Source organism: Kwoniella mangroviensis (assembly GCF_000507465.2).
Source record: "Kwoniella mangroviensis CBS 8507 chromosome 1 map unlocalized Ctg02, whole genome shotgun sequence".
Classification (NCBI taxonomy): Eukaryota; Fungi; Basidiomycota; class Tremellomycetes; order Tremellales; family Cryptococcaceae; genus Kwoniella; species Kwoniella mangrovensis.
In genome coordinates, this window is record NW_027062534.1 from 3,544,152 (window position 1) to 3,570,082 (window position 25,931).

At 45.6% G+C, this 25,931-nt stretch overlaps 10 protein-coding genes across 10 annotated transcripts; 4 read left to right on the top strand and 6 right to left on the bottom strand.

Annotated features, from left to right (window-relative positions):
* Positions 1 to 526: 526 nt before the first annotated feature.
* On the bottom strand, positions 527 to 1,309 carry I203_106456 (uncharacterized protein; the record flags this gene model as incomplete). Its single annotated transcript, XM_019150968.1, has 3 exons — positions 527 to 829; positions 930 to 1,076; positions 1,163 to 1,309. 3 exons carry the CDS (start codon positions 1,307 to 1,309, stop codon positions 527 to 529), a joined length of 597 nt encoding a protein of 198 aa, XP_018999845.1.
* Positions 1,310 to 1,736: 427 nt separating this feature from the next.
* On the bottom strand, positions 1,737 to 2,538 carry I203_106457 (uncharacterized protein; the record flags this gene model as incomplete). The annotated part of the gene is made up of 4 exons (XM_065517975.1): positions 1,737 to 1,891; positions 1,957 to 1,993; positions 2,127 to 2,279; positions 2,347 to 2,538. The coding sequence occupies 4 exons, from the start codon at positions 2,536 to 2,538 to the stop codon at positions 1,737 to 1,739; spliced, it is 537 nt and encodes a 178-aa protein (XP_065373279.1).
* A 625-nt stretch (positions 2,539 to 3,163) lies between these two features.
* Positions 3,164 to 5,502, bottom strand: I203_106458 (uncharacterized protein; the record flags this gene model as incomplete). Its single annotated transcript, XM_065517976.1, has 14 exons — positions 3,164 to 3,216; positions 3,293 to 3,371; positions 3,454 to 3,489; positions 3,546 to 3,584; positions 3,644 to 3,694; positions 3,750 to 3,806; positions 3,861 to 3,905; positions 3,965 to 4,024; positions 4,079 to 4,132; positions 4,203 to 4,277; positions 4,335 to 4,394; positions 4,456 to 4,851; positions 4,956 to 5,102; positions 5,233 to 5,502. 14 exons carry the CDS (start codon positions 5,500 to 5,502, stop codon positions 3,164 to 3,166), a joined length of 1,422 nt encoding a protein of 473 aa, XP_065373280.1.
* A 1,827-nt stretch (positions 5,503 to 7,329) lies between these two features.
* Positions 7,330 to 8,382, bottom strand: I203_106459 (uncharacterized protein; the record flags this gene model as incomplete). Its single annotated transcript, XM_019150971.1, has 6 exons — positions 7,330 to 7,412; positions 7,471 to 7,527; positions 7,596 to 7,806; positions 7,922 to 8,069; positions 8,131 to 8,207; positions 8,281 to 8,382. The coding sequence occupies 6 exons, from the start codon at positions 8,380 to 8,382 to the stop codon at positions 7,330 to 7,332; spliced, it is 678 nt and encodes a 225-aa protein (XP_018999848.1).
* Positions 8,383 to 8,731: 349 nt separating this feature from the next.
* Positions 8,732 to 9,685, bottom strand: I203_106460 (thymidylate kinase; the record flags this gene model as incomplete). The annotated part of the gene is made up of 4 exons (XM_019150972.1): positions 8,732 to 9,052; positions 9,126 to 9,213; positions 9,319 to 9,427; positions 9,544 to 9,685. The coding sequence occupies 4 exons, from the start codon at positions 9,683 to 9,685 to the stop codon at positions 8,732 to 8,734; spliced, it is 660 nt and encodes a 219-aa protein (XP_018999849.1).
* A 902-nt stretch (positions 9,686 to 10,587) lies between these two features.
* I203_106461 (uncharacterized protein) lies at positions 10,588 to 11,770 on the top strand (the record flags this gene model as incomplete). The annotated part of the gene is made up of 6 exons (XM_019150973.1): positions 10,588 to 10,727; positions 10,784 to 10,917; positions 10,977 to 11,097; positions 11,159 to 11,252; positions 11,337 to 11,404; positions 11,464 to 11,770. The coding sequence occupies 6 exons, from the start codon at positions 10,588 to 10,590 to the stop codon at positions 11,768 to 11,770; spliced, it is 864 nt and encodes a 287-aa protein (XP_018999850.1).
* Positions 11,771 to 14,492: 2,722 nt separating this feature from the next.
* I203_106462 (uncharacterized protein) lies at positions 14,493 to 16,166 on the top strand (the record flags this gene model as incomplete). Its single annotated transcript, XM_019150975.2, has 3 exons — positions 14,493 to 14,519; positions 14,578 to 15,117; positions 15,177 to 16,166. The coding sequence occupies 3 exons, from the start codon at positions 14,493 to 14,495 to the stop codon at positions 16,164 to 16,166; spliced, it is 1,557 nt and encodes a 518-aa protein (XP_018999852.2).
* Positions 16,167 to 16,510: 344 nt separating this feature from the next.
* Positions 16,511 to 17,576, bottom strand: I203_106463 (uncharacterized protein; the record flags this gene model as incomplete). The annotated part of the gene is made up of 5 exons (XM_019150976.1): positions 16,511 to 16,638; positions 16,715 to 16,925; positions 16,986 to 17,144; positions 17,234 to 17,365; positions 17,427 to 17,576. The coding sequence occupies 5 exons, from the start codon at positions 17,574 to 17,576 to the stop codon at positions 16,511 to 16,513; spliced, it is 780 nt and encodes a 259-aa protein (XP_018999853.1).
* A 730-nt stretch (positions 17,577 to 18,306) lies between these two features.
* On the top strand, positions 18,307 to 21,203 carry I203_106464 (uncharacterized protein; the record flags this gene model as incomplete). Its single annotated transcript, XM_065517977.1, has 16 exons — positions 18,307 to 18,447; positions 18,506 to 18,624; positions 18,675 to 19,050; positions 19,110 to 19,320; positions 19,379 to 19,467; positions 19,523 to 19,636; positions 19,701 to 19,741; positions 19,795 to 20,033; positions 20,090 to 20,197; positions 20,254 to 20,326; positions 20,375 to 20,450; positions 20,514 to 20,561; positions 20,607 to 20,670; positions 20,722 to 20,789; positions 20,846 to 21,030; positions 21,098 to 21,203. The coding sequence occupies 16 exons, from the start codon at positions 18,307 to 18,309 to the stop codon at positions 21,201 to 21,203; spliced, it is 2,058 nt and encodes a 685-aa protein (XP_065373281.1).
* A 1,015-nt stretch (positions 21,204 to 22,218) lies between these two features.
* Positions 22,219 to 24,812, top strand: I203_106465 (uncharacterized protein; the record flags this gene model as incomplete). Its single annotated transcript, XM_019150978.1, has 3 exons — positions 22,219 to 22,395; positions 22,467 to 22,667; positions 22,725 to 24,812. 3 exons carry the CDS (start codon positions 22,219 to 22,221, stop codon positions 24,810 to 24,812), a joined length of 2,466 nt encoding a protein of 821 aa, XP_018999855.1.
* Positions 24,813 to 25,931: the final 1,119 nt, after the last annotated feature.

Genomic DNA, 25,931 nt, shown 5'->3' on the forward strand with positions numbered 1-25,931 from the left:
GCAATGCATAGACAACATAGATGCTATACTTGAAGAAGTACATCGAACTCAATTTGTGTTATGAAGTATACTAATCGCCTAAATATATCATCATCGTTATCTTCGCCGGCAGCCCTATTTTGGAGAGCACTAACGTCTTTTACAGAGTAGAAGACGGTGTCCTTAACTCAGATCGTGCTCATTCTTCTTATCATTCATCTCCACCTTCTCCTGATGGCGTTTGCATTAAAAATAGGTGGTCATAGCTCCACCGAAGGTATACCGATGGGCTCCGGGGTTTCGTTCGATGAATCATGAGGAATCGGCAGGGCACTCCATAAATACATTGCCTGTGAAACTTGCAGTAAGCTTTTTCAGTTCAGTAATGTTCGTGGACTCAAGCTCGCAGAGTATGTGGTACAATCATGCAAAAGTGATTTAACGACACTACAATCATAGTTCAATTACACACACGTATATATATATATATATATTGTGAGACAACAATACAACCAAGCTCATAGATGACTCTGGCTAGATCAATGACCTACTGAAACCTCAGTTCCTTTCGAGGAACTTCAAACCTCCATATACTCTCTTTCCCACAATTCATCTTGTATTTATCTTTGTATGCGCCTTGATTTCTACCGGAATAACAACCGCATTTCCAACCCCAGTTTCCCTCCGTTCCCTGAGTCGATCGAACACCTACGACCTCTGTATCGTATATGTCGGTCGAACAGATCGATAAGCAGCTGTCGAGTGTCTCGGCTTGGAAATCCAGAAATGGTTTACCGAATAGGAGGGAGTAGCAGGAGGTGAATGTGAGGGGAGAATGGAGGTATGTTACCTGCGAATCATTCGCGAAACAGTAAGTAAGTGGTTCATAGGAAATTGTAGGTGGGTGGCAAAAGGACAGGAAACCTCAAATTTGTTTTGACTCGACCTACAATAGCTTGACAAGAATTACACCCTCCTAGATTATCACAACCACTTTCAATCTGATAAGGATCGATCGATTCGGTTTTCGTGCAATAACATTCTGAAGTGCGTGGAAGGAAATACGAATAGCTGAATCGTTTGTTACCGCATAATTCCTAATCACAAATTATCGACCTCAGCCCATTACACCGCCATTCGTCTCAAGGCAGGTCGAAAGAGAAGAGAAGGCGACTCGACTCACCAGACAAGCTGTATTATTCTCTTGCTTTGATAAAAGCCCGTAAGAATCTCTATGAACTATCGAGTTGAACGTCGAGGGGTCGATGCACCCTGCAAATTGAGGAGAAGATGATCTTTCCGGAGAATTGAAGAGTGCCATGGCCAGCATCGTTGGCAAGAACACCAACAGCCCGAAGGATATTGTCGTCATTACTGTGCGATTCGACAATTGATTGGTTAGCATTTTGTTGAAAACACGAAGCGGTTGAGTCACAATGAAGAGGTCACCATACTCCTTTACTGGACAGGTGGGTGTGCTGTGTCATTGAGGAATGCTGATGAACACGTTACCAAACACTACATACACAACGATCGTCGTCGTTATAACAGGACGCTCATCCTACATATCAAGTCACTGCACATGACCTTCGCCACTTCTTAGCAACGCTTGTCAAATCCTCTTGACATACGACTCTCTTCTGTTCCGGTCGACCCATAATGCGTTCACAAAGACATGGCATGAATTTGCATAAATGTGTGGTCAATATAAGACAGAGAACCCTATTCCAGCACCGACTTAATTGGTACCTCAGATCCTACTTGTAGTACCTATAAGCATCTTTAGGACCACAGTTCGTGACTTCTTGACCTAAAGCATTTGATGCAAAACATTTACACATATATTTCTTGCCACTGAGAATGAGCGATACCACCCAACTATCATAATCTGATCCTGGTCCATGACAGTAGTCTAAACATTGTTCGATATTGTTAACTTCCTTCTTTCGGATGTGGCGCCGGGGACGGTATCGTAACATCTGTCGAAATGGTATGGGGAGGCCATGTAGTCGATCTACAGTATGCAGTGCATTGGAAGTGTAAAATGATTATCTCATTTAGCATATATCTCTGGGGATGATCCCTCTTTGATGGGGATTTGGTATAGATTCGATATCGTACGCGACAAAGTGGATTTTCAAACTTACCGAAGCATGTCTATCCTTACATCTACCTTCACTATCAATTCCCTCAACCTGCTGGTTCGAAGGGGGTGCCTTTCTATCACTACTCGTACAAAAACATTTTCTACTTTCCTTACGGAAATAAGCATATTTGAGTCCAGTTACATGGCATTGTTCCTTCGACGAAACATACAAGTATCAGCATATGTACGACCGAGGGACAGAGCCGACGGTTCGTACCCACTTTGCAATTCGCTCTATCCGGTTGTCTAGTCAGAGAACCACCTCCATTGATAATATGATCATGGAAGTATACACCCGATACACATCCTGCAGGTACTGGTACGAGAGCTTGAGCTTGGATGTGGAAGATACCCAAGCCGAGGTAGGAGAAGAAGACGAATAGTAGTGTTGGGAGAGTGATTGATGGAATCATGTTGAAGGGGGATTGATCGAAAGGTTGAGAATGATGATCAAGAGAGGTTTTTAAGGGAGAAAAGCTTAGCACTGAGCTATATAGCATCAAGGTGTTCAGATGTAGACAACAAAACACGTTCATCAAATCAATTTCGGCCATTCTATCGGGAGGCCGAAGATCGAAAGGATCGTAACTTGATCACTACAGTATGAACAGTTTTCAACGAAAGATCGGCAGGAACGACCATAAGTTCGAGAGCCTCGCACATCTGCTCGAGTGGTCAGCAAAGGGGGTATCGAACGAAGGCGTGTCCTTGTCTGATCTGGTCTGACCTGATCTGATCGACCTCCGCCTCGACCTCTGAGCAGATCTGTATCATTGTTGCCAGCTGATATCATGAATGAATGACAATAATATTGTAGATGCACCCACTCTGTGGTAACAACACGTAGAAGAGGCGACAGAAGATCCTCGAGAATTAACAATTGTGTCTCCACCTTGCCTCCACTTCGCAAGTCCACTGCCTTCTCAACTACCTGAACCAAAAGAGGAAGTGCACCTTGATCCAATTTCGTGATCTGTGATAAACAACGATGCATGTTTAGGTTACAGAAGACTTGAAGTATAGACATAATCGAAGACTTTACAACCAGTGATATTTCAAAGCGATGATATGACTACACATATATCTCAGACCTTTCCGAAGCCAATCAAGCTGTAGTCAAAGTGGAATCAGCTTAAATTCCGTATCAGATGGTAACATATAACTCACCTTTTCCGTAAGAGCCGTAATTATAGTCGTGGTCGTCATTGTGCTTCTTCTTGTGGTCGTAATCATGGTCATCGTGATGCTGAGTGAGATTGGGATCAGCGAGTGCAACCCCAAGGGCCCCAGTGAAGGCTAAAAAGTGTTAAAATGTCGAAAGTACTCACGTTGTCATCGAAATCCTCATCATTATAGTTGTCACCCTACAGAAGCGAATGAGCACAAGTCTGATGAGTTTACCAACATTGAAGAAACTCACTTTGTGATGCTCAGTATCGTCCCCATCGTTGCCGTGACCCTATCGAGGTATATCAGTACAAAAGTCAAGATCAGGATATCAACGTAATTGATACTCACTTTACCAGAATGGTAATTTGGGTCCTCATCCTCCTCAGCACCATCATAATCCTACAGCATTTCGTGTCAACTATCAATCATGGCCAGTCAAGAGAAGAGAACTTACTTTGCTGTGGTTCTCATCCCCATCATCCTGATTGTCATCCTGTTCCTTTCCGTGGTCCTGCACACAAGGGTCAGCATCTTCTGTTTTCATCTAACAAGCAAATGCGCTCACATAATCGTAATTGGCCTCCTCGTCGTCCTCCTCATGGTCGTAATCCTATACAAGGAGAGTCAGCACGTCGCAGCAGCATGAGCAACCTCGTGCCAAGGACTCACCTTTCCGTGATCATAGTCCGGGTCTGATTCTTCCTCTTCATTGTAGTCGCCCTTGTGGTGCTGATAGACAATCAGCAAGTAATCTCAACAGAGAGTAGCGGGTCAGAAGCTTACCTTGCCCTTGTATCCGTAGAGGTAATGGTCGGAATCATCGTTGTTGTAGTCGCCCTGAGTTTACACATACCATATCAGCCAAGCATACATGAAAAGAAGTCGGAAGATAGTATGGATGACTCACCTTGTGATTTTTGTGGTAGTCTGGATCGTACTTGTCATCTTTTTCGTGATGGTCATGATCCTCATCATCATGGTGCTGTGGGGAGGTCTGAGTCAGCGATGCGAAGATCATTCAGAAATAACCTACACTGACCTTGTAATCATGATCCTTATCTCTGTCATCATCTCGATCGTAATCTTCATCTCGGTGGCCCTGACGGAGAGGATGGACGTCAGCCTGGGAAAGGGATGATAGAGAAGTTTGATGTACTTACGCCTTTGTATCCGTGATCAGACTCTGAATCATAATCGTAATCATAGTCATAGTCACCTCTCTTGCCTTCCTTCTTATGATGGTCATCATCCTTGTGCTCGTCCCGAGCATAGCCGAAGATAGAATCGATAGCGCAGGTTCGGTTGACCAAAGGTGGGAGGTCGTCGTAGGAGATGTCGAAACATTCACAGTCATAGGCGAAGCTGTAAAGAGCGGGGTCGAATCGAGGGGTGATAGCCACTACCTCGACGAACTTGTCTCGACATGGTTCGTCACAGAGGACAAAGCAGTCTCGAACAGAGGTAGTGCTGAATCGAGCGACGGGAGCGACACCGTAATCGCTAGAATCGGAGTCGAAACAGCCGCCGAAGATAAAGTCGGCGTTGTTGAGGAAGACCTATGTTGGGATGAGATATCAGTTGATGTACCTCCGAGGGGTGTGTACAATGGTAGGACAGTTGGGTAAGGGAGAGCATGTAGATATGTGAGAATCATACTCACAATGGCATCTCTGTTCTTACATCTACCTGTCTCAGAATCGTTATCTCTGATTTGATCGGCGTCGGGTCGTTGAGCGGGAGAGCAGTAACACTGCTTCCTGTCGGCGTCCCAATAGGTGTATCGGAACTTCTCATCGACACAGTGGTCCTACATAAGGTACGTGAGTCAGTATGGGTACATGTAGTGCTATAAAAGCTTAAGACAGTGAAGGCGATGAAACAGGTGGAGCGAGCAGTAGAATCGTGATTGGAAGGGATATAGAGAATGAATCACTTACAATACAGGGGTTCAAGTCCGATTGTTCAGTGAAGTCACCATCAAAGTTGTCATCACTCGAGACGAGGTTGAAGAATATTCGACTGACACAACCGATGAATTGAGGTGAAGTCTCGCTGTAGTGGTTGTGATGATCGTCCTTGTCATGGTCGTCCTGGTGGTTTTTAGGATCGTAGTTGTGATCATCTTCACCTCTTATTCGGATAACACCAGCGAGGGTGGTACCCAAGAGGGATAGAGGTAAGATAGTATGAGCAAGACTAGTATACATCTTAAGTCAAGTCAATTGAAAAGAATGGATGAGAGATACTATATATATACACTAGATATATATAGTTAAGAGGAGGATTTGAAAGTTTTTTTCTGTTGAAGAAAGAAAGAAAAAGAAAAGAAGAAAAATCAAAATCAAACGCGAAGATGGAGGGGTTTATATACCTTTCATACCCACCTATGGAATCTTGAGGATAGGATTCAGAGAGGACCAAGACGGTGGTCAGCACAGCCTTCCGTACGATGTCTAACGCTGATCATCTCGCTTACCTTGTGAATTCGCCTTGGCAGTTGACTGAACCACCCCCGATGTCGTTGTTCTATATGCTAAAGGACCCTTCGAATGTCTCGCTGACGTTCATGAATCCGATTAACTTGATCTTGGCATTCCGACGAAGGGGTGAGAGCAGAGGTGAATCAACCAGTGAAATAGAGCGATGCAAGAACGATTGACCAGAAGTCCAGTCAGCTTTTGATGGTAAAGTACGATTTAACAGAGACGCAATGCTCAAGAACATTGCCAAAGGATGGGCGAAGTCAGGCACGTTCAAGTTTACTATGAGCATAATTGGTAAGCGTGAATGAATTTCTTTTCTCTTCTTTGCTTCATATCGATATTCTTGATCGAAAGGATGTCTCGCTTCGCTTACATCGAAATTACAGTGAGAATTGTGATGGTGATGATGTAATCTGATGTTCCGTAACATTCCTTTCATGCCGCGAATGATCTTCAATATTCAGTACCGTTATCAGTGCGTACATGTCATGTCATTAGTGTATCCAGCTTTCATGAATGGGGAATATTGGGCAACTTGGATATGGCCAAAGCTTGGTTGGTCGCGATGGATCAACTCGAGAGAGCAAAGGACAAGGGGATGAGATATTTGTGTCTGTCAGCACAACTCGCATGGTACTCACTGGCTGTCTGCTATCCCTCTTGACCCTTCAGAGAGCAAGCAAGAGACAGTCAATGAGGTAGAGAGATGAAGTAAGTTGGTTTCAGTGCCAGCTAGCTCGCATTGTTATGGTGAACCTCGAAGGTGGAGGGAAGGTAGCTAATGCGCGATGGCGTTTGATCTTCTTTTTCAACCTATTTATTTCATTTTATCCCATTTCATCTACCCAAAATGATCCTTGCGTCTTTCCTGTAAGAAGTGCAACTTTTCTAGTTTTCATCTGTCTTTCATCCCACTCAACAAGATAGAAGGATTATCCCGATAGGTACAAACATGTGAGTCATCAATCTCTTTCCCCTCTCATAATGACCCCACTTCCATTCCTCCATTCACGCCGAAATTTCCCAAAGAAGACAATATTCCATCCTTATGCACCCACGCCCGGAATCACTTCTAGTGATTCAGACTCTTCAGGTCAATTGAACAATCCTCGTCTTGGGGACTCAGTCTGATTTGAGGTGGTCGTTCGGACGATGAGGGAACTTAGTTCATAGTTACACTGAGGGATTTTCTAGCATCCCAACTTTCCTATCTCCTACTCATTCATTGTATTGGGAGAGAAATGTTGAAGCTAACATGATTGTCTGATCGATCAAACAGGTTCGTATTCGATGTCGATAGATTGATTTGGTAGAATGTATGATTACGTTTGTGTCAAGACCATGCATTGTTAATTCCACTCTCAGCCCCATCTTTCAAATTGTTCAGTCCGTATCAATGGATATACACACATCATACATGAATTAATTACAATGTTACAAAACATCAATCCGTATACACTCATTTTGGCATTGAATCGATACCAACACCCTTAAGAGGAAAATCCTTATTCTCACCTTCCCTTCTGAATGCTCGGACTTTATTCCATATTCCTACTTAAGCTTAGCGGCTCTATTCATATCTCTTATCCTGACGCCAGCCTTATTCTTGATTTTCTTGTGCAAATCTGGTTTGTCTGCAGTATCATCAGCTCGCTTCATACGTTAAGCGAGAAGCAACATGTTGGCACTTACAGTTGAAGAAAGCGAATAGAGCTTCCAAATGAACAAAAAATGGCGCCAGGACCAGAGCTAGGATGACCAACGGTGTTAGCGATGTCGGTGCGGTTGGCTGTGGTCATGAGCAGATTAAAACTCACCTTGTACGAGATTATCAACCAAAGCTGGAGCTCGATGCTCGAACACCCCATGACCTATGAATTGAGCAATCCACGATGCGAAGAATACTGCCCACGCGAAAGGTTGAGCGGAAGGTTTGAACGGATCGGTGAAAGGCAGCCAGGATGGGGGAGATACTGCCAGGTAGGTTGAGGTAAGGTAGAGGAGTGTACCGATGGGAAGGTATGTGAGCTGGTAAGAAAGATATCGTCAGTACTATGCTTCTTAACTAGTCGTCCTAAGGATAATAAGCCATGAGGGGTAACGATAAGGAAGCGCAATACTGTGTGAAAGATATTCGACTTACCCCTCCGACTGGCTCAAGCAGCACATAATAAGTCAAATAAGCTACTATCCATCCCATAGCTAAGCTAGGTTGGTAAGCCAGTCCATCTCGTAGTATCGTAGCTGAAGTGCCCGGTATGGGTAAGTGCGAAGCGATAAGGAGCCATGACCTACCACAGGACTGGGTCAGCTCTCTCTATGTCAATGTGATTCCACATATGGGGGACATACCATAAAATCAATGGAATGCACATGAAATGAATGATCTGATTGACCTTGTTGGAATGATAGGACGAGTAAAATGCGAGCTATGTACCATGGTAAATGACAAAGTTAGACATCTGGCTGTAGATTGACAGTTCAGAGACCGACTCAACTCACCTCTTCTTCGACGTCCAGATGGTTCTTGCCTTGTTTTGGTGGATGATCAAGATCTATAGCCTCTGCTGGACCCTGGGAACGAGTCTTTCTTGGGGATGCCATCGCGCTGTGATATTTGGGAGTTTATAGTCGTTTAACCTATTCTTACTTGCTCTTGTACGGGAGAGAGTGTCAGCAACAAGTGAAGCTAGGTTGATCCAGGCGTTTGAAGGAATGTTTTGACATGTGACGTATCCCGTAACCGGGAAATGTCACCGACAACAGAGTGGTGCAGCTGTACTCGTCGAACGTGACGGGATCAGATTATACGAGTACTCCTGTATATACTTTTATAGATGCATATCCAATCGCCCATCGATGTCGGAAGAGGACGCTTCAGCGGAGCCAGGTAGAATGGGTTATTGAACCCATAGCAGACCGATGAACCGCCCATGCATACGGATATACCATCCTACACCCAAAGTTCTCCAACCCTCCCACTCACACCATCCGTCAAATTACCGATCAAACCCTTGATCTTCTCTTCGACCTCTTCGATCGTACCTCCAGCATCGACGTCTATCCACTTTGTCCCGCCATGTATCTTCTTCACTTCTTCAGCTACCAAACAAAATTGCTTCCTTGTAGCCTGCTGCATGGTGACAGTCTCGTATCGTTCTTCGCCGAATTGAGATCGCTGTGTAGCTTCTTCTTGGGGTAACGACATGTAAAGAGTGAGATCGGGTAAGGGAAGAGATCTATCAGGTTGCAAACAGAAATCGAATGGAAGGCCCTATCATAGTACATTGGTCAGCTTGAGAGTCACGGAATCTAGGTGGTCTGACCATCTCAGCTGATCGACTCACTTTGGCTGCTGAAAATGCGATTCCAGAAAATGCATATCTGTCTGCTACCACTGTTATGCCGCGGTCCAAGTCTTGTCTGATGGCGGCTCTACAGAAAGGTCAGAAAATCAGCGTAGCTACATTAGACAGCCTGGTTGATTTGAGTTGACCTGTATCGGGTATCGACCAAGGTATAACATTTACAGGTACTCACGCACATTCCCATCGGTTGGCACTGAACAGTAAATGTATAGCATGATCGTCCATCTCAGCTTTCGACTGTAGATAAGCATCTATCATTTTCCCTGTTGCTGTGGTACGATCTGTCGAAAGAGAAGATCAATTAGTATCCGAATTCGCTTGATAGTTGGTCTCTAAGTCATATCGGTAAAGGTTCTATAGCCTTTGAGCTGAATTCACCAAAAGATATCGAGCTCACCAGGAAACTTCTGAAGTCTAGCTTTCTGACCTTCCCTTTCCAGCCGATCCACCAGACGAGCTACCTGGGTTGATTTACCACATCGGTCAAGTCCTTCGAAGACAATGAATGCTCCTCGGCGGGAAGAAGATGGGTCGGACATGGTTAGCACTGCTGAAGATGTTTAACAGGGTGGGTGATAATTGCCCTCTTCTCGCTTCTCAGATCTAGCGGGTTATCTTGCTACTTGAGCTGTGAGTTCAGATGGGCTTGACTCTTGAACGCTGTCCAACTCGCATACCATACGCGTCGCCCAACACGTCTGGAAGAAGGACCACCTCCACTCTCGACTTCTGGTGCATGAGTGCCACATCATGTCAATTCCGGATGATCCCCAACAGACCATCAACCCAAGTGGAGGTGGTCCAAAACACGATTGATGAGGATTAATTTGCTATTGTTTGGCTGTGACTTTTGCCTTTTTGTTCTTGCGACTCATCAATCCAAAACGATGACTCCTTGATATCATACCCCTTCGACTTTCATCGTGTACCCCTTTGCATAATTCAATCCATCCACGCTGTCTGACCAGTTGCTCACTTTGACTATCTGGATTTTATGGTCTTAGCGTAAGATGTTACAGGAACCATCAGAACTGATGTTTGATGTAGGATACATCGTCGAGAAATGCTTATTGAACACGACACCTAGTCGCTTCACCAACCCATCTCCTGTCGAAGAGGCTTATTGTATATCACACATTTGCTCTCCACTCCATCAGGAATGTACATACGGGGGTGAGGGGAGAGCGTACCTCGTAGAGTATTTATGAAGAGAAGAGAGATTGAACACAATCAATCGTTTCTTCTTTTTGCCCCACTTACATATCATAGTATACTAAAATCATCAGCAGCCTCGTTTTCAACGCTCAATCACCTAATTTCGACGGACCTTACATTGGTCTTCTCCTTCCATCTCAACCCAAGACATAAATCACGAAGTCGCAGGACGGCTCCATTAGTCACTCTCATTATTCGACACTTCGACCTTCATTAGCATAGCAACATGTCACCGGAAAAGACACTCAAGCCATTCCTACCTTCTCGACCTTCCGGTCCTGTTTTTATCGGACTCAATATTCTTAGGTTGTTGAGTATCATCGCGTTGTTATTGGTTTTAGCTGCAAATGTAGTTACCATGGCAGAGTGAGTTTTGTCCTTCTTCCCATACCCTCGGCCGATGATCTGACCGTCCGATGCAGCGACATCAAAGCGATCAAATCGTCCAACGCATCAAATTCAGAATCAGAAGAAGATTGTGAATATTATGAATATTCCTCTGTACCTGATCAGACAGGCGGTCCATTCTGGTCAATCTTAAATAGGATTTTCATCAGTATGTCAGCTTGATTACGGCAGTCCCGCTCGTACCACTGATCAAGTACATTGACGTAGTCTTCGAATGTATCTTGCTCACCATGTCTGAAGTGGGTATACCAAGAAGACTATTCGAAGAATGGATACCTATACTTGGACCGGCTCATGGACTGGGATTTCTAGGTGTTTTTCAAGCCTTGTGAGTAATTTTGTCGACGAATCATTGATATCTGACTGAAATATCCACCTGCTCGTGGTAGAATCGGCGCTCAAGTCTTGTCACACTACTGCGAATTGTTCCCCCAATGCTCGAGCTGGTTGCTCTTCATCGTTGGCTGCTTCAACATCCTAGCTGTTAGTTTGGGACTCTCTACTCTTCTTCTTCGACCACCTCACCCATTCCCTCTGCTTCACCAAGCTGACCCTCTTCTCATCCAGGGTATCTTTCTTCGAGCAGGAGCCAAGAAGAAGCGACTCATCTTCTCATGGGAAAATGTCTCTTCGCTGTACGTATACCCCCTCTCGATTCATTGCTCTGAGCACATATTCTGACGGCAGGCTGCAGCACTCCTCAAACAAGAATGGCAGCCACCGCTTGGGACATGGTGTCAGAAAAGAAACCGTCTTCTTCCTCTTCCTCGGCCCCATCCGAATCGGGTGCACCACCTTTGACTCGTTCGACTACAAGTTCTTCGGACACACCTTTGTTACCTGAAACCAGAAATAAGACTATTCCCGGAGCTAAATTTGGTGGATTTGGATTTGGTAGACAGGGGGAGAAGCAGGCTGCCGAGAGGGGTTGGAAGATTAGTAAACCTAGTGAAGTCTTGCCTCGTGAGTCATCTCCAACTTTACCTGGCTTGTGGGAGTAGGCAATGAGCCACTGACGATGTCATGTTGGACAGGTTATGCCATCTAAGACTCAGATTATTCGTATCTATCGAGTCAAGATAACATCCGAATGATGGACTTGATGTGTCATAAAATGAGAGTCGCGGTGATCGAAGACATGTATGATGTACAACGGGAGAGCGGATGTAATTATGTATATATCCAACGCTTATTTCCGATCTGCAAAAATAGAATCGAATTCTTACTTATAATGTGTATATGGATCTGTAATGAATCGAATCGTTGAGGTTGTTTCTATTGATTGCTGATTGGGACAATTCAGTTTTGGCACGCAAAGTTCTTTCGATTCATTTCGGATGATTGACATCAGAGTGTTCTACCCATTATTCGGAGGTCCTTCAAGCCGGGCGATGTGATGTCTTCGATCAACCATTCCCTTCTATACATCGGAGAACCCCTACGGTGAATGGTGATTCTCGGAAGAAATTTCCCATTCTTCGTATTGAACTCATATTGACTTGCACTCAGTCACCGGATTATTTGCTCCCACCCAATATAATGGCGGGACTTATTCATCGGATCTTGTTTTGTACAAGCATTGACCGTGATTCATCATCACCACGGTCAATTGCATAATCATTCAGGATGGATTTACCCACTCCGTCTGTCTGGAGATGATTGGGCGGGACTGGATCTCGAATAAATACACCACTGGCGTCAGTGGTTGAACTGTTGAGGATCATTACATCACGCAACGATTCCATTGAATCGTATTACGATAGACATAACGTTAATGCCGTTGGCTAGTCCTAAAGACCCATACTGGAGGCAGAAGCTTTCGATTATCTGCAGTATGCACTACAAACTGCTACGGCGGCATTGTGTGACTAACCGCTGCAGATCATGCGGTAGAAGCTTGTCCTTGGCATCGAGGGTAGATACCAAAGATGGAATTTTCACGATTTGAAAGATCCAGACCATTTTTGAGTTCTCGTCCGAAAATAGCAATTCAAAATCACCGCTACAATCACTAAACTATAGAGGCCACCACATTAAACTGGCGAGGAATGGGAACGAAGCGAATTTTAAGGGCTACTCGAGACATACCGAATATGACGATATTCGCTTCTCCGTCTGCCGAAACGTTGCGGATAAAAAATTTCGTCTGGCACCATAGGAACAAAACCGATATGAATAGTAGTCGTCCATTGATATCGACCAGAGCTGAAGACCGAACCAACACATTGGAAAGGAATGCATCCGCGAGTAGGTACAATCTCCATTAAAGTTTTTCAAGAAAAGGTACATACCCCAATGCGTGCTCTGCATACTTGGAACGGGACCTTTCGACAAGCTTGTTTTCAGGAACTGAGGCAATACCCTCTCAGTCATCTCAGATCCCGGAAGGATACTGGGCTGTACCAACCTATGGAGTGGATACCAGTAGAGCGAGAAAAGTCTTCAGAATGGATGGTACAGGAGATGTCGACCCATTTATACCAGATTCGGTAACGTTATATCTCCGAAACTCAATTTTGGTTTCCCTGAGAAGGCTATATTCTCATACCGCATTCCACAAATCTTCCGGGGCGTCTTCGGGTTTTTTACGTTAGGCTTAACGAGAAAAGCCATGGAGGCGCTGTGGTAAAGAAACGTTACCTACTGTGTCATGGGCTTGATCAAAATCTTCTCTCTGGTACAATAGGTACCGGTATCCCACCGTACCATACCTCTTTTCCTCTGGGAGGTGAAGACAAACTTTGGGACGCCTTTGAAAAGGGTAAACCGAAGAAGCAGCTTTTATTTTTGCTGGCTTGATACTCCATTGTTTTACGCTTTTCGCTCTGGTGGGAGAGAAGCCTCAAAAGCCACTAACAAGGGTTGGGATGTTGGATTCAGTCAAACTTCCCATTCGGAATTCCGCAATAGGTGACGCTGGGTATACGAGGCACAAAGTTCCTTGAGATATGCAGCAGTCAGTCACTTGAACCTGAACCTGAGATCCGACATACCAGCTGTCTGTCTGATCGACCGGGGTTTTCGAACACCTCGGTTTTTTCTACATTCGGTTGGGATGTACAGTAAAATATCGTTTCTTTAGGTGTTACATGGCTCGCTGGCAAAGGCGTTTCCTTCTTTTGTAGAGTTGTCTTGTTCGGTGAATTTCGATCTCACATGGTAAGAAGCGATTGATCTTTTACCGCTTTCGTAACAGATCCAACTAGGAATGTTCAATGACACTGCCTGCTTTGGTCATTGGAATGATGGAGGTGGTTCCAACAAGCTTGTTTCCAGCGCCTGTGTCAGTCACCACAGAGGTTCAGGGATAGGAATGCGTCGGTTCGCCAAGGCGTAAACCCAGCTTGAAAATAGTTTGTTGGAATGATGTACGAATGTACGAAAACGAGCTCAACTTGCACAGCACATGGCGAACAGACTGGTCACCAAAGCTGGAATCGACACATAGATATATAGTCTACTCCTATTCTTTTCCCTCTCCTTTATTTTTTTCTTCTTCTTCACACAAAACTTTCGACAAGTAGTCACTTACTCACAAGTTCTTCAACTCCCAACACTTTCGCTCACGAGCACCACTTTCTTTCTTTCAACTTTTATCTACGCTGGTCCGTAGTCTAATCCACATTCCTTAACAGTCAAACCAACCAACTTTACCTAGAGGGTAGTCTATTCACTTTCTTTGATTTACATACCAGTATATCAGCAGGACTGTTTTTCACCACCATGTCTGACAACGAAGTTACCATTGTCGTGAGTTAATCCCTTAACAGACGGTCAATCGCAATTTGACTAATGAAGCCACTCGCAGATCCCCTCCTTCCCTCCATCTCCTCCTACCTCTCCTACCCGGACCATGTCTACTTCCCCAGAATGGTTCACCACTCCGGTCAAGGCTCCCTACAGGCCTTCTCCTCTCTCCACCACCATCCCTTTGACCGCTCTCGAGCCAATCGACCCTTTCAGCAATGCGAGCATCGATACCCCCGACAGTCTCTCTTTCGACCCCGAAACCCCTCCTCTTTCACCTACGAGAAGTCTCTCTTCCGTCTCCATGGACAGAAGAACCACCTCAGGGTCATCATCCGGCTCAGACGAGGAAGTGGTCACTCCCCCTGCTGTCCCTCGAAGACCTTCCCTCCTACACACGGGTATGCCACCTTCATACTTCAATCTCGAAAACGTTACCAAGGATCAAAGAAAGCACCGAAAGAACAAATACAGAGCCAGATTCCCTTCTGCTCCTGTTTCAGGTTCGATCACCCCCATGTGGAAGATAGAGGAAGAGTCGAAATCTCACGGTTTAACTCAATTACTCGAACCTTTTGAAGGTCTTTTACCCCATACCCGAGTAAGTCATCTTTTCCACCTCAACTTTCTGAGTATCTTTGCTGACAATCTCACTTATAGAGAGAATCCGAACCCACCTACATCCTCTCCGAGGATTCCTTCGTCCTCACTCATGTCCCCACCAAATCAGTCTCACTCGCCGACTTCAAGCTCAAGATGATCCGAGTGCCTAGATGGCAACGACCGATTGTCATCGCTGTGATGTCATTACTCCTTTTCGGGTCTCTATGTATGATCTCCTGGTTTCAACAGTCCCTCATGGCTGTCGAACACGCCAAAGTCATTCGACAAGGTCAATGGATGATTAAACATGCTGCTATGGCCCGAGCCGAATCCGATGCCGCAGTCGACACCGAACCTGGATACCGGTACGAAGCGCCCAAGCACCACTCTTTGAAGGTACAACAGAAGATCGCCAAGCGAGCTGAAGCTGGATTCACTGCTCATGCTGCTGCTCAAGCTGCCGCCATCGGCCCAGTCGACTTCACCATGACTAAAGAGGAGGAACTTGCCGCTTTGATGTCTTTCATTGTCGGTACGGCTGCCAACACTTTACCTGAAATCGACACAACCGATCCTCACTCTTTGGAGGGTTTCTTGCCTTTTGATCCTCGGTCTCCTCATGCCAAGAGGGAAATTGAAGAACTTGCAAAAGTCCATTGGGAAGATCACCCAGTAATGGTACTTGGTAACATGAGAGATCCCAAAATGCGAGAAGTTCGAGCTTTATTGAAAAAATATATCGTAAAGCCCGAACCGTTCTATGTCGATATTGACCAACGAAGAGATTCAGCGGTCCTTCATCCAACTTTAGAAAGATTGTTGGGTAAACAATCTTCCCCTTACATCTTATTGAAGGGTAAGAATGTTGGAGAATCATCAAAGTTAATCGAAATGGAGAAGAAAGAAACTCTGATCGATACTGTCAAAGGATCTGGTGCTACCATTGCTAAAAGATTGAAGAGAAACAAACATCAAAAGGAAGAAGAACGAAAAGAGAACGAAAGGGTTTTAGGTCCTAAACCGATCTTCGATCAAGAGTCTGCTTAATTGCATTCACTTTGATTATCGTATCTCTTCTCCTTCTTACTTTGATGAACTCTTTCACTTTGCTTCTTTTGTACGACCTTCGTCTTTGATGTCTTTCTGTTTCGACCATTCTTCATGGACCTTTTATTACATTTTTTTTGGGAATTAATTTTGTAGTCTTTAGATCAACCTATATATAGTCTGTACAATCTCACTAAACCTGCGCCGCGTCGCCAAACCTATAATAAAGTTATTATGCAACACCTCTGCCCGAAGATTCTTCAAAGCTGCAAATGAGAAATTGGTAGCAGTTGCCAGAGCAACTGTAGAATTGTACTGCATTCTATACTCATTGTTCTAAGTCTCTATTTCCTTCTAGCCATGAGCTTATCGACATGTTCTCTGACCCCATCTTCCCATTGATCCCAAGAGATACAAGCCAACCATGAATCTCTCGTCATTTGATCTTCTTGATAATCTCCTTTTCTACCGGCTATGCATGTGCATTGATTGACATAAGATCAGCGAATACTCGATATTGTTTTACCACGGTTGGCTTATCCACTCACGTCTAACACCTTTTTTACCTTTGGGTAAAACTCTATGAGCTCTTAGTATGCCATCCAATAGGAAGCCCAACCGGAGGGCAGCGGCTTTACTCTTTTCGTTGAGCGTAGTGGTGAACCACTGACACCTCCTCAAGCCCAGTCCACCTTCTGAGGGCATATCTAGGATTCGGTGGATTATCAATCCGGCAGCGTGGGTGAGGACGTGGGTGCGCTGTACATGACATTGATCAGCGAAAACCGGGTGCAGAGATGTGTAACTATGTGTAATCACCTGGTACTTCTCCAATATGCATATCCAGCCAGGTTCAGAGGTCATATTAGCTGCGTCCGAGTTGATCATCGATATCATTCCCGCAAACTCATAATCATCCGGGTCGACAACTTGATCACTGCCTGGTGGAGCGGTATATATAGCATATGCTAGAGCGCTCTACACCACCATGCATCAGATCATAAGCACAGTACTTCAGATGGATTTGAGATATCACCTGGAGGAAGAAAGCAAGGGCCCAAACGTACAGGCTGGGATCGGATAATCGTTTCCGCCCATACCAAAACATCCTCTACGCTATTCCAATCAATCAACCAAGCTGTAAAATCTGGCGCACATTTCGATACCTCATCATAGAACAATTGGGCATGCAACGATGGCTATATACCCGCATCATATAGTTAGCAAGTATCATAATGGGCGTGTTAGAGGTGCACATACAACAAAAGGTCGAAGCTCGACTCGATCCGAGCGCAAGTCCTTGACCTCGAAACAATAGTTGAAATCGTACTCTTCTGGTGCAGTCTGAATATGGACGTCACGCGGTACGTCCACTTTGGGTGGTTTGTAGGTGTTGCGGTAGGTCGGCATACTGTCTAGTAAGGTTACGTTTTATCATGTGGGGGAGAGCAAGGAAGAGATTCAATTAAATAAGATAACACCTGGTTGCATCGTTGTACTCGAGTATTTGAGTCGATTGGAAAACTCGGCAAAATGCCGTTGTCGTCTTACCGAGCGCTTAAGTTGCTCTGAATGCGCTGTGCGCAGACTGATTGGCGGTTTGCCTTGATTGTACGTTGTTATCAGCCAGGGTGGAATGTCATAAAATTTGCGAGCTGGATGCATAACTCTGAGTTGCCCAACGGAAGAGGCTTCAAACATCTATCGCTGTCGCCGCAAACCTGAAACCCTCACGGAGAAGTGGGAGACTCAGCACAGAGCTCGTCCCCCATGCCGTATATGCATGTCTTGTGCTTTCGACCCAGCTTGCGCAGGACTGACTCTCCATGAGACTTATATCCGATCTGTGCAGAGACGGCTATAAGCAGAGCCTTGCGACGAGCATGGCATAAGGAGGATCAACAACAAATCGCAAATACCGAACAGTGGAGATTTGGGCCGATGTCATGGATGGAGGTTGGAGATCTGGTTTCAGGCACGACAACGGTGATACAAGCGTGATAGTACCCGATATAACCAGCTGGAAAGATACACACATCTTGATAGTTTCTCTACCTGCATTGTCCTTGTTTGTAGTCCTCAACACTCTCAGCAAATCTAGCCGCTCAGCTTCCAACGATTACCCATAGCTTGAGGTGCAATGTTCTGGAGAGCCAAACCAGCTTCAATACCACTTCCGGCGGATCCATCGATCAGACGATCTCACCTTTCCCCAAACGAACTGGTGACGAGGCCAGCAGGTGATGAAGTAACGGTCGTGGGGGATTTCTTCTCATACTCTGTGAGTGTCATCATGCTCTGGGGACTCTTGATATGAGACTGATAGACTGTCACTACAGGCTGAGAGATATGGTGATAAAGTAGCATGTTACTACAGGGATGTAGTAGATGTCGTCGAAGAGACAAAGATAGTGCCAAAATCGGATGGTCCGAGAGATGAGAAGAAGTCGTGGAAATAGTGTGTACAGTCCTGCTGATGTGACTCGAGTGAACTGACCATGATCATAGCTTCACCTTATCGCCACCTAAACCTGTGACATACTTCGAGCTGAACACAACAGTAACGGCGCTCGCTTCAGGTTTGATCAACATTGGCTTCACCAGCCTCTCTCAGCCTATCGCTTCTAGACCGAGAGTATCCATATATGCCGATACATCCCTAAATTGGCAACTGATGTCACAGACATTCGCAAGATTGGGTCACGTCCTTACCACAGCGTATACGACGTTGGGAGAAGAGGGCTTATTGACTAGCTTGAATGAACCGGAAGTAGAGCTATGTTACTGTGGTGAAGGTCAGACAGAATTGATAGGGAAGGTGATAGGAAGAGCGGAGAGAGTCAAGTGGATCGTATACGATGGAGATGAAAGGAGGATAAATCAGGTCAGTACTCGTATTCGATGCGTTTCTCATGCCCTATGCTCAGTGCAATCGTGTTGCAGGAAACGATCCAGAAGATTAGAAAAGTGGTGGCAAGTAGAGGTGGACGTATAATTACTTTCGCCGAACTGAGACGATCTGGAATCGACTCGCCTGTCACTGAGTTCGGCGACAAGCCGTCCGAAGATGATCAGTTCTGTATCATGTATACTAGCGGATCTACAGGAACACCTAAGGGTGTATTGTTGACACATAAGAACATTGTATCGTCCAGTGAGTCATCAAGTCATCACGTTCCTCAGACCCAGATACCGCTGACGACCTCTCGAAGTCGCTGGATCGGTATTGCTCTGGGGAAAGAACTTTACTCGCTCAGATCTACTATTAGCTTATCTGCCCTTAACTCATATCCTGGAGCAGGTGAGCTGTTTGTTCTTTGACTTCAGTCGATCACGAAGTACTGACTCTCAAGTAGTTCCTCGAATTCACGTTCTACTTCCTTGGTATACCAATCGCTTATGGAACAGTCAAAACACTTTTGAACGATAATGTCAGGAACTGCGATGGCGATTTCATCGCTTACAAGCCGGTGAGTCTCGGTATATTCTCATACTTTACTGGTATGATCTACACTGACAACCATCCGTTTATAGACCTTACTGCCTGGTGTTCCTGCAATTTACGAAATGATTCGGTAAGTCATACAATCAGCCTAATCCCGTTCTCGAGCTGATCATCCCATTTCAGTAAGGGCATGGTCAAGAAAATACATGACGCCGGGTCAGTGGTCGGCACAATATTCAATCTCGCGGTATCGGGAAAACAGACCCTACCCTGGCCATTATCCTCAGCCATTGACAGGATCCTTTTCGCAAAAGTCAAAGCGGCGACAGGAGGAAGACTGAGGTTAGCTATATCTGGAGGTGGGGCTTTGAGTTTGGATACGCAGAAATTCTTGTCTACGGTCTTGGTACAGCTCATACAAGGTGAGTTAAGATTAATTGATTGGACAAGGCAATAAATGACCTGGTCGTACGCTTAGGCTACGGGTTGACTGAGACTTGCGGCATGGCAACTATCTGCACACCACAATTCTCTCCCATGGGTAGTGTAGGGGTCATAGGTCCATCTTGTGAGGTGAAATTGCAAGGTGAGTGGTCGTGGGCGAGACAATTCGCGGTGTTCACGCTGACCATCGTTTTCAAGATTATCCCGATGCCGGCTACCTTTCATCGAACAGACCTCCCCAAGGAGAAATCATGCTGAGAGGCCCCAATGTGTTCAAAGGGTAGGTGTTGTCTGTGATGGGTATCGCTCATCGATTTAGATATTTCAAACAGGATGAACTCAACAAAGAGAGCTTCACGTCAGAAGGTTGGTACAGAACAGGTGACATAGGTCAGGTAAGTATTGCAGAAATTGAATTATTGGACCAACAATACTCATCAGGCTCTTTCTCCACTCAGTGGAACATCGATGGCACGCTCAGCATAATTGATCGAGTTAAGAACCTCGTGAGTGAAAATCGGGATTAAACATGATGAGCTGACCAGATCCAGGTGAAACTTTCAAATGGGGAGTACCTGGCTTTGGAGAAGGTCGAGTCCATCTACAAGCACTGTAGTATGTCTACATACCTAACAGGGTGTTCCATGGGCTGATCATTCGTTCTAGATTCGGTGATGATGCTATGTATAGTCGCACCTCCATATGCCGATCGACCAGTCGCCCTGGTATATCCCGTAAGTCGGCCGTGTCAGATGTGAAACGACAATTCCTACTAATTAGTCACGCATAGCACGAAGGAAATCTTCGGAACCGTCTCAAAGCCAATGGGATAGTGGATGATGGCGGACCAAAGGAATGGGCCTCGAACCTGACGATCGTCAGTTACCTGCTTGGAGAATTGCGAGACGAAGCCAAAAGAGGTGGATTGAAGGGAGCCGAACTGATTAGGGATGTGATTATGACCGAAGAAGAATGGTAAGGTTTATCATAACTTGAATTATCCCTGTTACCAGATGTTCGTGACTGACTCGAAAGAAAACAGGTCACCTGAGAATGGTATGCTCACGCCTGCGATGAAATTGGCTCGGAACAATATCAGTAAGAAGTACGAGAAAGAGATCGAGAAAGCTTTGGGAAGGAGTTCCTAGGTGAAGGATTCGTTTCAGATTGAGTTCGTTCCGGCAGACCTAGTTAGTCAGTTAGTCCGAATCCGAGACGTGTTTCAGTCATGAATGATGTACCAAACGTATACATAATCAGGATTAAGAGTGTAACGGCTACATATCAACGGATGTCTCGGCAACTGCCTGGCAGCGTGACATGAGGAAACGCGTTGATAGACATGAGTCTTGGAATCTAGTTCATACCCTCAAGACCTTTCATCCTCCAACTCCATTCCTCGGGTTTGGTTAGACGCGATGATGCAGTTTCCACCGAAGATAACAGAAAGTTCAATGTGCGTAATGGCTAAAATGAAAAAGCGCGACTTTACGGCGCGTCGCAGTCACAGAAAGGTTTTAAGCCATTTGCTGTTTTCCCTGAAACTTCCATAATCATGTTGAAAGTCTCTCATGTTCCAAGCTATTGGAAGATTGGATTGACCAAGAGGTCGTGACGCCATCTTCTGATATGACCCAACCTACGTGCATATGCTGATGTATGATGCCAAGTAACGCGAGCGCCGATCTACCGATTTCGGGTAACTTTTGACTACTTGAACCCTATCGTAAGAACCTACTGAAGAGACGCGATGGACTGATTCTACGGTGGCGGGCGCGTCATATAGAGGAAAAAAAATCAATCCGAGAGAACGAGCTAATGGACGAGTAAAGATCATATAGATGAACAGCCCATGATGAAGATTGGTACGATGTTCTTTTCCTTTCTTTTCTCTTTACTTGTTCGTGCACTTCCTTCATCGAAGATTTCGAAAAATCTCCATCTCCATCTCCCTTCACCTTCTCCTCCAGCAGATCCTCTAATCCGACTTTCGAGCCAGGAGCTCTCAATTAGCCTCGACGGCAATTACCTTCGTTTCAACAAAGTATAGACTACTTACGCCCAACCACCTTACCTCGCAAGCGAGTCAAATCAATCATCTTCAAGAACCTCGATTCATCCCTTCAAGACCACTACGAGCTCTCCTAGAAATTCACCTCCAAGATGGCGCCGGTCGTCGCTTCTGCCGTGGCACTCTTGGCTATTGCCGGAGCTGTTGATGCTAAACCATTGTTAAAGCCTGGAAGGCATGCCAACCCGCATGTCGCCAGTGTATTGTCTGCTTCCAAGAGATCTTTACATTCTCTCATGGCCAGGTATTACGGTACGAAACATGGATTGGTGAGTTCACATCAATGTCGTATCTATCTGAGCCAAATCGTCGCGCTAATATTCCCTGACACTATTATTAGTCCAAACCACCCCCACTCCCCGAGAAGAGAGATACCACTCTCCCAGCTGGATGGTCATACTTTGGTTGTGTTAGTGAATCATGGGAAGAGAGATTATTGCAAGGTTTTGCTTTTTCCTCATCATCTCTCACACCCCTTCTATGTGTGACTCAGTGTACCAAACTGGGGTACACTTTTGCCGCTACTGAATTTGGTGATGAGGTGAGTCGTACCTAACTTGGTGCATTAATATTTTAGCTTATTACGATTATCTTGCAGTGCTACTGTGGCGACGAATTCGTGGGGACCGGCGGTGGTCGAGCAGACGACACGACCTGTAACATACCCTGTGAAGGTGATACCAGTGAAGGATGTGGTGCTGCTTGGTACTTGTCTCTTTACCAGTATAACTCGAGTGAGCTCGCCTCATGTAGTGGTGTTGTCACCACCGCTTCAGTGACAGCCACCCTTCCTACTGCTACTGAGGTCACAACCACTGTCGTCGAGAACGGTACCACCTCAGTCGGTATCGTGACTGCCACTGCCAATGCCACTGTTGCTGTCCCCACCGCCAATGCTACCGATGCTGTGTCCACCACCGCTTCTGCCACCACCACCGCTTCTTACCCAGTCTACACCGATGCTTCCGATGCCTCCGAGTGGTACTCTCTCGGTTGTGCCGTAGATAGCGATGATCGACTTCTCACTGGTTCCAGCAAAGTCGGTTTCACCGGAATGACCATTGACAGCTGTCTCTCATACTGTGAAGACGCCGGATTCAAGTACGCCGGTGCCGAATACGGTGACGAATGTTACTGTGCCAACACCTTACCAGAAAACGTCCAATACCACGAGGACTATGCTTGTAACGTTGTTTGTGATGGCAATGCCACGGAAGCTTGTGGAGGTGGTTATGCCTTGGAACTCTTCGAGTTGTTATCAGCTGCCGGAAATAGTACCGACTGCACGACCTCTTCTTCTTCAGTACCTTCAGGTGTCCTCATCGCCACTGGTACTAAGACTGGAACTACCACCGCCGCCACTGCTGCCACGACCAAAGCTGCTACTACTGTAGCTAGTGGCACCACCCAGACTGCCGCTACCACCGTTTCGACCACTACTCAAACCGCGGCTGCTTCATCAGAGTCTCACTATGTTTGGGCTCACCACATGGTCGGTAACACGTACCCATACACCCAATCTAACTGGGCTAGCGATATCTCTCAAGCCCAAGCTGCCGGTATCGACGGTTTTGCTTTGAACATGGGATCTGATTCATGGCAAGTCGACCGAATCAGTGACGCCTACTCTGCTGCTGGTTCTACCGGATTCAAGCTTTTCCTCTCTCTCGATATGACCGTCCTATCATGTAGTAGTTCAAGCGACGCCAGCAACCTGGTCAACCTGGTCAAGAAGTTCTCTGGTCTTTCTGCTCAAGCTAAACACGATGGCAAAGTCTTGGTATCTACTTTCGCTGGATCAGACTGCGGTATCTCATGGCAAAATGACTTCGTCAGCGCTCTTGAGAACGCTGGTGTATCCATCTTCTTCGTCCCCAGTGTCTTCTCCGACCCATCTACCTTCTCATCCAACTCATGGATGGACGGTGAATTGAACTGGAACTCTGGTTGGCCAATGGGTTCAGCTGATCTCGATACTTCCTCCGACAAGAAATACATCTCTGCTTTAGGCGACAAAGAATACTGGGCTGCCGTGTCACCATTCTTCTTTACCCACTTCTCACCTGCTACTTGGAACAAGAACTGGTTGTACAAGTCTGACGAGTGGCTTTACGCTACCCGATGGGAGGATTTGATCGCCATGCGAGACCAAGTTAAGTCGGTTGAAATCCTCACCTGGAACGATTACGGAGAATCATCATACATTGGTCCTATCGAAGGTGCTCTTCCTTCCGGCTCCGAGGTCTGGACCAACGGTTTCACTCACACTGCCTTGAACTCTTTGACTACCTACTATGCCACTGCCTTCAAGACCGGTTCGTACCCCTCGATCACCGAGGATGAAATCGTCATGTGGGCCAGACCTCACCCTCACGACGCTACTGCCTCGTCTGACAGTACCGGTAGACCAACTGGATGGAACTACACTGAGAATTACCTTTGGGCTGTTGTCCTCGCTACTGCCGACTCTACAGTCACTTTGACTTCTGGTTCAAACACCCAGACATTCCAGGTATCAGCCGGTTTGAACAAACTCAAATTGGCCATGTCAGCTGGTTCAATCTCCGGTTCCATCTCCAGATCAGGATCGACCGTCGCTTCTTATAACGCTGGTTCTGCTTTCACCTACACGACTACCCCTCAAACATACAACTACAACTACTTTGTCGGATCGAGCTCCTCATAAATTGTATGTAGTGCCCTAGAGCTCTCTGCCTGTATAACATCGTAAGATAAGTGGATGCGGGAATATGTACACATGAGGGTGAAGCTTGTGTTTGTAGTACTCAATTTTTCTTCTTCTGTGCTGGCACGGACAATCATAATCTATAGATATTTTCTTCATAATGCTACTATTCAAAGTAGTCAGTCTCCTTCTTATACGTCTTTTCGGGATAATTCAAACGTTCTTTTCATCTATCTGCCCTTCTTCTTTACGGATTCCCTCTTGATACGAGGTCATGCACATAATAATGCGATAATCGATATCTCCAAAATGCAATTCCCTTTTTATATTTCGAACTCAGTTTGCAAATGGACTATCAGTCGCGACAAAATTCATGGTCCAAGGGATTACGATGAAATGACCTCGCTTCAGGGTTTTTTCAACATGTTCAGCACTAGTCTTGATGATCCCATCCCACATCGAGATCTCTCAAGATCGGTTCGATAGTTCGTCTTTTAGGTGTGAGCAATTGATCGCGCAATCTAGCAAGTTGGTCTGGTCAACTTGAATGAAATGGATGGGTTGCACGCTTCGCGGGACGGAAGACGGAGAAAAGCTATTGCCGCATAGGAAAAAGCGGCACTTGTTCGCTTTCCTTACTCTTTCCGGATAAAACCAAAAGGTTAACATCCGCAAATAAGTTTACTTGTGAACAGGGCGTAGGCGTAGGTTCTGGACCTTCCTTCGAAGGTACCCATCTTTCAATCGACATGGACTAATGCTCGGCCGGAAGAGGACGCAGTCAATGCAGTACAGTAGTATGTATGCATAGGAATCAGGATTCATTCAGCATGGCTCAGAATAGACTGATTACTTTAGCTACAATATGGCAACAGAATCTTAGTTTTCATTTATCACTGTATACATCTTCCTTCTTCCTTCCATGCTTTCAGTATATCGAATCATAAATATCGATAGCAGCAACAGGCCCAGTAAAGTGATCAAACGTGATCGGGAAGTGTGTGTATGTGTAAATCCCAGCGTTCTCTCACCGTAAACCACAAACCGGAGAAACAGGATTCTTACTGGTTTAGGGAAATTAAACCCTCGCTTCTCACGTCATTACAATTGCCAAACCCA